The following is a 14,809-nucleotide window of genomic DNA, read 5'->3' as shown; positions in this document are numbered from 1 at the left end:
ACCATAATAGTCCTCACTTCACAAGTCAGGGAACCAATGTTATTTGCTGAGCATATATTTTCCAATTAAACATTATGGAACTAAGAAAATTCCCATTGGATGGGAACTAAACTTGAGATAAAATTCTATTGATCACTTGACCTTCATAAGCCCCTTCTCTGACTGTTGGACCACAGTGTCATTTGGGTCTCTTGGAATTGTTGCTAGTTCATGAAGTGTCCAATAATTACCCCAGTCTTGAACCATTTAACTGTCCTCAGTATACAGTCATCTTTATATTTCTAGATGATTTAGAGAAAGATTAGCAGAATACATTTTTGACATTTTCCTACCTCAAGGAGAATCAATTTCCCATTCCTTTAAGAGTTTGTCATCATGGTGTGTGAAAAAGCATGAATTCCTACTGTGTGACCTCAACTATTTATGTGTATGCACAAATAGGATGTCAAACTTGTCATCAAATCATCAAATTGATTTTGCTTATAGAATAAAGTTAATGTGTTCAGACCCCTCCCCCCAAAAAAAAAGAGTTTGTCAGAGTATAAATTGGCTCAAGTCTGGGAACATTGAGGGATTGTGATTCTCTGTTATAGATAATCAAATTAGACCAATGTTCACCTTACCTAGAACTCCCCCATTAGTGAAGAATTTAGTAGGCTTGCCACCATTTCATATTTAGGGACACCTTGATCAACCATTCAATGCCATAGGTCTTTGTGAGTCACAATAACTTGACTGCTGCATTGACTCCGCTGTTCAATATGATAGCCACAACCACCTTGTCTTTGGTGAATATGTATTGCCACTTGGCTCCTGCCACTTGGAATTCAATTCTTCCCACTATATTTAAGCGTTCCAATTCAATGGTATCAGGTCGGACAGTAATATCTGGCATACAGTATAGTGACATCAGAGTTCTTCAAGTATGCTGGGACTACTTTTCAAATATATTCTATTCAGCTGTATGTATTAAAGCAGGGGTTTGTGTGTTTGTTTTTTTTTTTGTTTGTTTGTTTTTACTGTAAATCCTGTCTAACTTTCAGATAACTTTAACTGTTAGGTAGTTTCTTCTACAGTAAAGAAAGGATAATGTGGAATTGCAATTTTATTTAATATAGGTCATGATTTGGTCCATGTTTCTGCCAATCAAACAAACTGTCAAGGCCTTTTTCTAGCCCCTAGCTCCAAAACTTTCAGTCCTGAATTTCTGTTTCATGGACTCATATCGATAACATTGACCAACTATAGCTATATATTACTCCCACCATTATTATACACTCTTAATATCCATATATTCCCAGAACTTTTCTAGTATGAATTAGAACCATCATATAGTTTTTTAAAGTGTTGTGTATGTCATCATGGATTATATCTGTACTTCTCCTTTCAGGAAATAAATTGATTAGAATCTAGGTTTAGTCTAGAAATAAAGGTGGTAGAAGTGGGCCTAAGGAAAACAGCAGTGTCTAGCAAAGAACAGTTTTAAGTGAAACTATCAAAGGTTCCCCAGCCAAGCAATGATTAATCATGATAAATGGGGATAGAATGGCTGTTTTTATAAAGATTTTTAAAAATAATTAAGACCTTTATTCCTTTTTTAATTCTATGAAACCTAAAATAAGGGAACAATTTGGGCTATTTTGTCTCAAGTTTTTAAGTGCCCTTGAGTAGGTTCTGACTCAGAGAAACCCTGTATAGTGTTTCCAAGGTGAGTTTTAACCACTAACCTTGTTCAAACTGACCTTGAAGTCTAGTACTTTATCACACAGTGCCACACCAGGACTTCCACCAACAGAATTTCCCTTTGAATCCACCTGGGCCCAAGAGTCCCCAGATCTCTTCACACTGTTTGCCAAGCAGGTCCCCAACTGGGTCCACAGAAGCCCACTGAACATTGTAGGGCTTAACTTGCCACTTCATTGCTGCTTTTACCCTACTTCCCCCTATCAGTGATGGGAACTGAACCTATTTTGTAATACTATGTGGCCTGAGTATATTCTGGGTAATCAGGCATCTTGGCTCCAATTGGGAGTTTAAATAACAATACCATCCTTCAGTTAGACTTATTTTGTAGGAAGGAGGGGGGACACAGTTGGGAGAGATGGGTGTAAAATTGGGAGAGATATGGGTACAGTAGGCCTGTTTCAAGGTTCTTTCCATTCCTCGACTACTCCCTCCACATCCCTTTAGTGGTGGGACCTCGAGGTATCCCTAGAGTTCCTCTTTTTATCCACAGGGGAAGCATCCAGGTATCTTTGTCTCAATATGGGATGGTCCCTTAGATGCATAAAGGTTTGAACATTGAGACAGAGATCCCTGAACGCTTCCTCTGTGGGGAAGCATGCTTCTGTCATGCTTTCCCACTGTTGCATGCCAGATAAAAATTCTGCATTCTAAGCACAGCTCAAACATGTAAGGACTAATTGCACACCCATCAACTGACCCTTTCTCTGAGGGTGGCAGTAGTGCCACCTGCTAACCCTAGGTGGGGTTATGAAACCACCACTGGAATTACCAGTCATAACCTTAAGATCATTAGTCTAGTGGCAGAAATGAAAGTCATTCAGATAAAGCCTGAGAATTTTACAAAGTTGGCATAAATTGGACAGCGAATCTTCAGAAATTAAAAGTTGGATCCAATACTGAGGCTGACCTTCTCCTGGAGGAGGTCACTAAAAAGTGGATCACAACTGAGACACAGGGGTAATGGGGAAGGAATGCTGGAGAGTCAAATTAGTAGCAACCACTGTTGCAACTACCTCCTACTTGGTTTCATCAGGCAATCTTGGGGATCAAAGGAGTGCAAGCCAGGATATTTTAAGTGTGACTGCTGGGCTCCATTTAGTAGTCAAAGGCTTACCCACAGTTACACACCCAAAATGACTTGTCCCAAATGTGTAAAAATGGGCCACTGGGCTAGGCCTGCCCCTTGTCCCCAAGGAGTGGAGGCAGAGGTCCCTTGGCCTTAGTGGTAGAAGACCAAGGTGCAAGAGGAAGCCCGAAGTTGCTAGCTGCTCCCACTCCTACCATCAGAATTTCTCCAAGTGAGCCTCAGGTTGTTAAGGACTTCTCTAGTAAGTCAATTGAGTTTTTAATTGATACAGCAACAACTTATTCAATCCTTTGGCAGACTCCTTTCTGATTCCTTTTATCTCACTGTGCTTATTAATGAAAAGCCCACAAGGTGATATAAAACACATCTGCTTTCCTGTAGCTGGGAGGGTGTCCTAGTATTTCATCAGATTTCAGTAGTCCCCAAACTCCTCTTCCACTGTTGGGTTGTGACTTTTTAAGCAAAGTCAACTCACAATTACAGTTCTATCTCATATCTGTATTGTGGGAAGGAATTCCCCAGTTTTGGCCATTCAAACCAATATACCTCCCCAATTTCACGATTATTTTTGTTTTATGTGTTTTAGTTATTTCTTGTTAGCTGCAAATACAATTTTTCTTTATTTAGAGAATATGCATATAGTTTATAGGTGTTAAGTTGACAAGAGTGGATTCTAATAGTTAAGGTTTTGTGTAAACAGGACTAGGCCAGTGTCGGGGACCTGTCTTGAGAGGGAAGTTTGGTTCACGAAGTAGGGAGATCTGGCAGCGAAAGAAATAGAGAAAGAATATACACAAAGATGCAATGAGAGAAAAAAAGAGACACTCTGAGACCAGAGTGGATGCAAAACTGGCAGGCAGACCCTGCATTGCAGGTAGCATGGCACTGCAGGCAGTATTGCATGCAGCATTCAATCTGCATTCATCTTTTATTTTTTCAGGGAGGGATTTTGCACAAAGGAAGAAGGTGATTATTCAGATAAGACAGGGTACAGAAATGAAATGTGATTAATCATTCAAAACAGGACACAATGATTTACAAGAACAAATTCTAAAATATACATCGCAAATTGTCTTAATAATCTAACATTTTAATTTTCCAAAAATTCAAGCAAACTGCTATAAATTACTTTTTAGGCTTAAAATGACCTAAGACAGTGATGTGAGGTTTCTCAAGGCTACTTAACATATCTTTAGCACTTAATCTCTAGTGGGTAAAGGTGAAAAGGATTTAAAAGGTCTGAAGGGAGTTAAGCTGTTTCAGATACCTGGCTTAAGCTTTCAGGAGGAAAGAGAACATCTAGGTTAATCTGTTTACACCTGGGGACAGTTTGAGGGGCTGCCATTATTATTCTTTAAACAATACTCCCGGAATTTACCAATCTACTTTGAGTGAATACCCTGGGCAGTTCCTCTCTAGAGCCTCCCTGCGTAATCCCAGCAAACCTGCCTTTGTTTGTATGAGGAAGTTTTACTGCCTTGGCTTTAGAGGGAATTTTGGTTTTATTATTGTACATGGATATCAAGAGCTCATGTATTAAGTTAATATCAAACATAACTGAATAACTTGATAAAGAACAGTTTTGACATGCTTACTTCCTCAGAGCATGTTCCTCAGAGAGATTTGTTCCCAGGACCCTATGCACTGCCAACACAGTGGAGACATTAAAAGAGGCACATAAGAAACCATTTTCTCAGAAGCTACAATTACTGGAGTTAGAAGCATAGAATGAATAATAAGACCAAAGAAAATTATACAGAGGTAGCCCACCAGTGAGTTCACAAAAACCAATGAACCCAGGACATCAGGAGGTCGCTTCCTTTGGCTCTCAGGGTCCATGGCTAATCCTGAGGAGGGCCTTCGTGTTGGATTTTCATCCATGACACAGGGTCTCAGCATCTTAGTGCTTGTGGTCACCAACAGGCCAGTACATCCAGAGGTTTAGCAGTTGTAATGTGCTTATTCCCAAAAGGTGATGAAACTGAATACAGGCATAGTTAGTTCTGTGATAAGCATCTATGAGCAAACTTTGGAGTGTGGCCTGCTCCCAATATAATGGATAAACAGTGGGGACTCACTCTCTCATCAACTGGGGACCTGGGACTCTGCAATTGTAAGCCAATTCCTTGATAATAAACATATGTGTGTGTGTGTGTTTAAACTGGTTTTGCTTCTCTAGAAATCCTGGCTTAAGACAGAGTACTACAAAAAACAATAGTTTTTAGATGGATCAAGCATTTTAAGGAAATCAAGAAGTTCTCAAAGCTGAGTCACCGGGAAGATTATTACTCTTAGTGAATGAAGAAACTGTGCCAAAATCTAGGAAACGATGGAAGAAGAACATAGAATTATGATTAGTGCTATAGCTACTGAAGTTGGAATTTCAGATGGTTCAGAATGCTCTAGTTTAACATAACATCTTAGTATCAACAATCTTCCAGCTTGATGGGTGACAAAAGCATTGCATAAAGTTCAGTTAGTTAAATAACTTATCTTTTCATATTTTTTTTAAAGCAAGATCAAAGTTAATGAAGACAATTTTATGGAATGACTCATTACTGGTACTGAGTCTCGTATTTATCAATGTGTTTCAGAGAGCAAGGTCTAATCAGAAAAGAGACTTCCTAAGGGATCTTCCAGTTAAATTCAATGCAGTGGTCAGCTCAGAACACTATGGCAACTGTTTTTTTCTTCTTTTTGTATTCCAAGGGGAAACATTTATAGTTTTTCTCAAAATTAACATAATAATAATGAGGGTTTCTTATGAAGAAGTTTTAAGAAAACTGGAAAGTGTATTCTTGAGAAAATTGTATATAAAGTTGTACTCAGGATCATTTTTACATCCCAGCAATGCTCCTGCTCACGTTTTAAGGGAAACAGGGCTGTCCTATGAGAATTTCATTGGGAAATCTTACCTTATCACCCTACAACCTTGATCATGGCCTTCAGACTTCATTTTATTCCCTAAAGTCGTAGAGCATTGAAGAGGAATATAATTTATATCTCTAAATGAAGCCAATACTGCCATATTAATTTAGTGTAAATAGAATATAGAATGCTAGTGTGGTGCTGTAGTATAAAGCATTGGTCTGCAAGGTTGGTTTGAACCACAAGATCGGTGGTTCAAATCCACCAGCCACTACAAAGAAAGCTTATGCAGAGTCAGAATGAGTCAGAACCAATTAGACTGCATTTTATAGCAAAAAATAAATAGATGAGGGCATAATCCTTAGTGGAAATTTAGAGAGATGAAAACACTACTTTTAATGGTATATGTTGTTATTGTTGTTAAATGCCATTGAGTCAATTCTGACCCATAGTGACCCTGTACAGAGTTTCCAATGAACAGCTGGTGAGCTTGAACCACTGGCCTTGCATTTCAAATGACTTTGCAGTCTGAAGCATTAGTCCTCAACATCACACCATGACTTCTCAATGGTATATAGGTGGTAGATAATTCAAGACACAATAGCTTTATAATTTAATACTTTTACTTCTTATTGGTTTATATGATTTTGTAGAGACACTTTTTTTTCCTTCCACCAGGTTGGTTTGAACAAGAAGGTTAATGTTTCAAACTCACCAGCTGCTTCTCAGAAACCCTTCACAGGGTTAGTATGATTCAGAACTGACTGGGCAGCACTTAGCAACAACAACAACATCAACAACAACATTCATATATGAGACAATGAAAAGTCATTAACTGTGTTTAGAAACACCATGAAGGTAAACTGATTTTGACAACAGCACAAAGTAATACAATCAGAAAGAAATCAATTTACAAATAGTAATAATAATAAAGTGATAAAGCAATTATGTCAGAAAATCCATAAAGTAAAGATTTTTTATAAATCCTAAAATCACCTGTGATAAATCTACACTATGGCCAATACTTGGCAATAGAGGGATGAACTGTTGATATACCAATCAAGTTACTTAAGTGTTAAAGGCACTATGCTTAGTGGGAAATGAAAAATAAAAGCAAATTTCAAATTATTATAATTGTATGATTCCCAATTTTATAACACTTTTCAAAATTGACGGGTTATTAAGATGAAAAGATGATTATTGTAGAAAATAGATAAGAAAGGAAAAAAGCTCAGAAGCAATAAACAAGAAAAGAAAAAGGATAAAAGGAGACTATCTTGATTCTTAAGTTGGAAAGTATGAGATGCAAAGTAGAAAAAATTAAACAAAAATCACATGCTTAATTATAAACTCCTAGTTTTATATACTTAGCTATAAACTCCAAGAACAATTGCCAAGGCACATGGGAGAAATAGCATGATAATCTGCAAAGCAATGAGAATTACACTGATATGGAGCATCTTCTTATAGCAATACCATGTGGTTAAAGCTACAGAGTTATGTAGGAAATGCATGCTAACTACAACCCATCTATGACTTATGTGTGAAAACAGTTTTCAACAAGACAATAGGTCTATAAGGGGAACAGAAATAATCAATCACTTACAATCAAAGGTGTAGCATTTACTCAAGGATAAAGTTCAGGATTAGGAAAGAAGGAATGAAAACAGAAATCAGGAAGGAAGTGGGATAAGTGATGTTACACTGTGGGGATTGAATAAATGACATGAAACAAAATGTTTCATTTTGTTGAATGGGACACTGATCTGCAATACCATACCTAATTCATAAAAAAAAAAAAAAAAAAAAAAAAAAGATTTAAAAGTATAAACAAAAAGTAAAACTTTATGATAAAGAAATCAACATGCTTTTATATTTGAAAGTACACAAATTATACACACTTTTTTACCAGTGTTAGTTAAGGATACAAAAACGTAGTTTATAAAAAAATAATGCATGATAAGTAAAAGAAAATACTGATTAAAAACAATAAAATGTAAAACACCAACCCAAATCAACTAAATGTATTATATTGAAATGTTTAATTGAATTTAAATGAATTTTTTATAAAACAACCTTCTTAAAAATTCTTAAGATTAATATGAAAGTAAAATAAAAGTTAAAAAAAAAAAAATTGAGAAGTGAATGCAAAAGAGACTATTATTTTGTATTATGAACTAGAGCACAAGGTCAGAGATCAAGCCACAGCCTTAAATCTTTCTAATATACTATGCAAAGACTGAATATAAATTAAAGATTCAACTTGAAAAGAAAGAAATTAACAGGATAAATCAAACCAACCAAAAGGAAGATAACTAAATAAAAATAAAATCAAGAACAGATTATTTAGAACTAAAAGTATGATAACTTTGATAAATAAAACAAATAAAGTATTTTAAAATTAATAATAGAAAAGCACCTGCAGAAACCATCAAGGAAAAACACAAGTGAATAATTTAGCAATCAGACATATAACATAACGACAAATACATTAGAGAATAGAATGTATTTGAGGGAATTCTACGTACATTTTAAAAGAATGATTTTGTATATAAATTTAAATTTTCTAAAACTGACAAAAATGATAAATATTTTAAATAACTAATGATTATTGAATAAATTAGAACCCTAATTGGAACTACATGTACAAAATTGGCTGAAAGTTTGCATTTCTTATGGGTGAGCTGTAGCATATCTTCAGAGAACCAATAATTCCTTCATCATTTGCAATCTTCTTAAGTATAAATGATGAAAAATTTCTTAAATAATAAGACAGAATCATAATCCTGATTTTATCTGCACAAATATAAAAAATAAAGATAATAAAGAATAGTCATTAATATCATTAATGAATATAGATATAAGTACTAAATAAATATCATATAAAGACATTTTAAAATAGAAAAAAATGCATTTAAAAATTACTACACTGACAGATACCAAAATAAAATCTGATAAAATTTCAAAATCTGTCCATTAATCTTAAGCAACAGTTAATATCAAAAACACATAAGCAGCACTATTACAGTGACCTGCACATAGTAAACATAATCTATGTCTTACCCAAGTAAATAGTAAAGTTGTCCTAAAATTATATGTGGCATAAAGTTTACAATTTTTGTTTTACTGCATTCTAGACTGAAACATTTATTAAGTAAGCCAAGGAAAAAATTAAAAGGGTTTTTAGGATTTAGGTACTGCTTTGCCAGAAACACTAAAGAAGAAACATTTTTTTTAAAGCGTTCAAAAGCCATTATTGTAGGCATATAGCTCTTCAAATACTAATTATATTCTATATGCTCTATGATTTTTGAGAAAAATTAGATGAGCAAAAGTAGAACAAAATGATTAAATAAAAAGTAATCTCAACTATAAATACAATTACTTCTACTGTCTTGTTTAAATGTCTCTTATTAAATAGTGACTATTGTTTACCAGTCATATATTATCCTTTTTTTGATAACAAATTCTCTATGATTCAAAACAATAATGAAAATTAAGTACAGGAGAGGGCCTCACACACTACTTGGTTTGTAGATGATGGCCACTAAAGAAACAAAGACAATTTGTTGTTACAGTTGTTAAGTGCCATTGTGTTGGTTTCCACGCAAGGCAACCCTGCATAGGTTTACAAGGAATGGCTGGTGGGTTTGAACAACCAACTTTGTGGTTAGCATTGCTATGCTTAGGTTTCAGCCACACCAGATATCCAACTAAAACAGATAATAAAAGTTAATTATTCTTAAAGCATCGATGGCTTTGGAAACTAGAGGAAGGAAAAGCCATGTTTTTTCTCTTATATACTGGAAGTCCTTTTTATCTTCAGTACTTTGAGATTTAGTAGGGAAAGCTGCTAGGGGGATTTGCATGAAATATGTAATACTGATATTTCAGAGTATGTCCTTTATGTTTCTTAATGAATGTCTAATCTTCCCAGCAAAATGAATGGTCTAATCTTAAAACAAACAAATAAACAAAAACATGTAGAAATGAGTTTGAAACTATTCTGTTTTACAGTTTCAAGGCCAAAGTTTGCAAGCATTAGACTAAAACTCCATGATTATGACATGATTTAAAATGTATTTTTCTGTTTTTGGAAAAACCAGAAGGACTTTATAAATGTGGATAAGAATTCTCATGTCCCTGTATAACTTCAGCAAAATGTAAGAAATATTTTAAAAAAGATAGAGTATCTTCATCTTTAGTTGAACATCAATACTGCAAGAATATTGCTCAATGAACCTGGAAAGTAGTTATTTATTTATCATAGTTATAGTACTACGAGACATCAAAAACTAGAGTTACTATGCTTTCCTTTTGGAGTATACAGAGGTAAGAGATGAGACCTCTGCTCTTTGAAGTCAGTGAGAACACCCTTACCAATACACTGCCAGTTGTCTTCAAAATGGGAATCATTCCCCACTATTACATAAAGTTTTCAACTTTCAAAAAGTGAGATCAAAACTTTAATTTTGAACTATGACAATTGCAATATTCTTGGAGTACCAATATTCTGTGTGTAAATATAGCTCAGTAATTGCTTAATTTTTTTCTTAGGAAGGATTTTACTACTGAGAGTCTTCCCTGCACTTGTAGTCCTAGGAGAATACTGTTCTCATTCATTTCCTTGGAGCATAAGTATCTACAAACAATAGTATTCTCTTGCTTATAAAAGACTTCTGGGGAACTAGAGAAGAAAGAGCATTTTATTATTGCTCACTCAGAGTAGAGTCAGCAAGTTTTTAAATCTTGAAGGTGTAACTGAAATTACAGATCTTCATTTCACCACTATGATTTTATAAACAATGAAGGTAGCTCGCCAAATGTCACATTAATGGCATAGCAGGAGCAGGAAAGCAGCTTTATAAATTATAAGTTATAAAGAGGTTGTATTTAGTCTTTATTTATATAGTAATTTGTAGTTTGATTTCTTGGTGGTAGGTGTTAACATCACACTCTAACCAAGATCAACAAAGTTCTGAACAGATAATGTTTCCCATGAAATTATATGAATTTATGTTATACTACATGAGAGAAAACTTAAATTTAGTAGGAGCAAAAACTCTTCTACTCCTGAGAGCATTCAAGTAAGTAAACAAATTCTGAGTATACATTTGCAAAAATGATTATAGTGAAAAGCAATTATTAGTGATAATGATAAATCTGTTTCTATTAAAATATGATAGGCCCAAAGGTATGCAGCTATTATTTAAATCAACACAACTGAGATGGAAGTAATGCCTCTGAACTGTGCACTGTATAGATATAGAAAATGGTGTCTTCTCTTTCTTCAAATTTCCTTACTTTCCACAAACACATTAATGCACTAACAAGAGCTTCTAAAATACTTTCTAAAAAGTATAATCAAATACAATGGAGTACTAACTCCAATTCTCTAGGATTAAACTATTTCTTTTACAGTAGTAAGGCCCTGTGCTTCTTTTCAAGATTAATAATCTTGATCATTTCCTTACCAGTTTATCTTTGAAGACTGCTCTGAATTCCATGAACATAACAACCAGCTGCACATAAAAGGTCCAATACTTAACTTGAGACTAATTTCTAAAGATTGAATAAAACCTTTAATTGTGGAGTCCTGGTGTGTTGCTGTGGGTTAATGCGCCAGACTGCAAAGCCGTTTGAACTGCAAGGTCGGTGGTTCAAACTCACCAGCTGCTCCTAGGAAACCCTATACAGAGTCGCTATGGGTCGGAATCAACTCGACGGCGTTTGACAACAACAACAACAGTGCCCTAGTGGAGTCCTGGTGTGGCACTGTGGGATAAAGCACTGGACCACAAGGTCAGCTTGAACCACAAGATTGGCAGTTCAAACTCACCAGCCACTCCTTGAAAACCCTACACAGGGTTGCTATGAGTCAGAACTGACTCAATGGCACTTAACCACCACAACAATAAATATTTTCTAGCTCTGTAAATAATAATTTCAGTTCAAACCATGATTACTAAACTATTCTTTGTTGCAGGCACACATAAAATTTTCAGAGGGTTGCACAATTACTAGCATCTTTGTCCTCTTGAAGAATGATCAAAAATTAAAAAAAAAAAGATTATTGTTTTTCATCTTTATACCTTTACAGCTTATCAAGGTCTTTAGGTTAGTAAATATACAACTTTCCATCTTATTACTGACTATGCTTAAACTATTTTAAAGAGACCTGGTGGTGCGGTGGTTAAGTTGTTCCTGTAAAGATTATAGCCTTGGAAACCCTAAAGGGATTTTCTACTCTGTGCTATAGGATGGCTATGATTAAGAACTGACTTGATAACACACAGCAACAATAAAATCTTTCAGTGTGATGATCCATTTTTCTATTTAATTGTGTATTGCATCTTGGGTTTTTTTCCTGTCAAAAGACCAACATAATTATTATTAATCATGGTCAGATGCTTTCTTACATTCTGTGGCTTTTCTTTTTTCTAGTTTCACATCTTCTATTTTCTGAAGGAAATGGCAAAGCAAAATCATTCCATAGTAACTGAATTTGTCCTTGAGGGGTTAACTAACAAGCAAGAATTACAATGGCCTCTCCTTCTTCTGTTCCAAGGGATCTATGGGGTCACTGTAGTGGGAAACGTGGGGATGATCCTGCTCATCATGTTCAGTTCCAAGTTTCAATCACCCATGTACTTTTTTCTTAGTAAGCTGTCATCCCTAGATCTCTTTTACTCCTCAGTTGTTACACCCAAACTCTTGGGAAACTTTTTGTGGGAGCAAAATATTATTTCTTATCATGGGTGTATGACTCAACTTTTTTTCTTTTGTGTTTTTGCTATTGCTGAGTGCTACATGCTGACAGCCATGGCATATGATAGATATGTAGCTATATGTAGTCCACTTCTCTACAATGTCATAATGTCCCAAAAGGTCTGCAATGTGCTGGTGACTGGAGTCTATATCATAGCTTCCTCAGGAGCTATGGCTCACACTGTCTTCATGACCAGGCTGTCTTTCTGTGATGATAATGTCATCCACCATTACTTCTGTGACATAATGCCTCTCTTAAAGCTCTCATGCTCCAGTACTTATATCAATGAACTACTGGTGATACTCATAGGTGGATTCAATGTGGTAGCAACAACTGTGCCCATCATCATGTCTTATGCCTTTATACTCTCTAACATACTTCGAATGCCCTCAGCTGAGGGCAGGTCCAAAGCTTTTGGTACCTGTGGCTCTCATCTTATAGCTGTTGGGGTTTTTTATGGATCCCTCACATTCATGTATTTTAAGCCAGCATCCAGTAGCAACATGGCCCAGGAGAAAGTGGCTTCTGTGTTCTATACCACAGTGATCCCTATGCTAAACCCTTTAATTTATAGTTTGAGGAATAAGGATGTAAAGAATGTTCTCAAGAAATTCATGTGTACTAGATATGGGCCACCTCAGGTTAGTAGTCAGAACCACTAAATGTCATAGTAGTAGTACGCTTCTATCACTTTCTTGAAACTAGCTTATCTTTCGGGTTCTCAAAGTTAATATCCCAATATTGATTCTTACACTATGGCTGTCAGATGTTACCCTTTTACTGGAGTCTGTTCACACATACACATAGATACAGACATAGATATCTAACCTTGAGAAAACCATTCATGCTGTTGTGATTCAATAGTGCATTGATGAGTCTCAAGAATCCTTATTTTAAAAAATTACTCTCAGATGAATCTGTGTGGTACTACAACCTTCGCTGCTGGAAAATCCTCTTTTTCATTGACACTCCACTTTACCAAGAATGATGTACTACGCCAGGGACTGTTCCATCCTGACAACATACTTGAATTATGAGAGACAAAGTCTTGCCATCTGACTTCTAAGGAGCATTCTCCTGTACTTCCTCCAAGACATATTTTTTTAGTTATTCTGGCAGTCCATGGTACTTTCTATATTCTTCTCAAAAGGCTCAATTCAAATGTATGCATTCTTCTACGGTCTTTCATTTTCATTGTCTAGCTTTCCCATGCACATAAGGCGATTGAAATCAACATGACTGTGGTCAAGAAGTTAATTTTTACCTTTGGTTAATTAACAGTCATTCCTTATGTCTTACATAACAAGCTAGACAACACTCAAGATAAGTGACACCTGGCTTTGTTCAGAAAATAATAATCTCAAACCTTGTAAATGAATTTAATTCAACAAATAAATGCATACTTGACTAATCTGAGGCTCCCTTTATGGATCTTGCTTGGGATTGTTCTGCCATATATATTGGTCTTTAAAAACATAACCCATAATTATTAAATATTCACAAAACTGATGAAGAAATTATTAATAATGTAAAATCTAGCACAAAGCACACCAGTGATGATATTTTCCAGATGAAGCCTAACCCTTCTAACAAAGCACAGAGGCAACTAGTGATTCTGCCATTCATAAATTCAACTCCATAGATCACCATTTCTATTGGCGATCTCAATATTCTGAGAGTATAACATGTTCTAAGGTGAGAGGTCTAACTAAATCATTTCTATACACCATTTTCTCATTTTCTGTTTCCACTGTCATTGTCCAACATCCATCTGTTTTTGTGTTCAATTCAAACATGAACTGAATGGGTATATTGTGGGATTTAGCACCCTTGCACCCTTCAATCCCTGGACAATGGTACTAATTCAACCCCTTGGCAGTGACACTAGTAGGACTATGGTTATGCTTTTAGTATACTATATTCCTATGTATAAGCAGTTCTAATGGTGTGCATGTGGCCTTTCCTACCATAATGTTTCTCACTCCACACATCAGGGAATCTATATAGGAATTTTGACATTTGCTGAGCATATATACTTGAATGAAATATTTTGGAACTGAAAAATAGCCACAGGATGATTTTCTGGAAACACTGGACCAACTGTGAAATGGACTCAAGCCAAAATTCCACTGAACACTTGACCAACATATGCTCCTGCTATGGTTAATAGACCACAGGAAGTTTTTGGTCTTTTGCAATTGTTAATTCATATGGTGGTTGTGTGCCGTGGAATCAGTTCCAACTCATAGCGACCCTATACAGGGTTTCCAAGACTGTAAATCTTTATGGGAGCAAAAAGCCTCATCTTTCACCCACAGAACAGCTGGTAGTTTCGAACT

The 14,809-nt window shown here is 35.5% G+C and overlaps 1 protein-coding gene across 1 annotated transcript; it reads left to right on the top strand.

Annotated features, from left to right (window-relative positions):
• Positions 1-12,172: 12,172 nt before the first annotated feature.
• Positions 12,173-13,132, top strand: LOC102834422 (olfactory receptor 8D2-like). Its single transcript, XM_006876756.1, has one exon. It carries the CDS (start codon positions 12,173-12,175, stop codon positions 13,130-13,132), a length of 960 nt encoding a protein of 319 aa, XP_006876818.1.
• Positions 13,133-14,809: the final 1,677 nt, after the last annotated feature.

This window comes from Chrysochloris asiatica, unplaced genomic scaffold (assembly GCF_000296735.1).
Source record: "Chrysochloris asiatica unplaced genomic scaffold, ChrAsi1.0 scaffold00410, whole genome shotgun sequence".
Lineage (NCBI taxonomy): Eukaryota > Metazoa > Chordata > Mammalia > Afrosoricida > Chrysochloridae > Chrysochloris > Chrysochloris asiatica.
Note: the sequence above shows the minus strand (reverse complement) of the source record. Positions and strands in the feature narration are given on the sequence as shown.

Excerpts from the sequence above, each read along its gene's own strand:
- LOC102834422 (XM_006876756.1), top strand. The coding sequence starts at position 12,173 with ATGGCAAAGCAAAATCATTCCATAGTAACTGAATTTGTCCTTGAGGGG.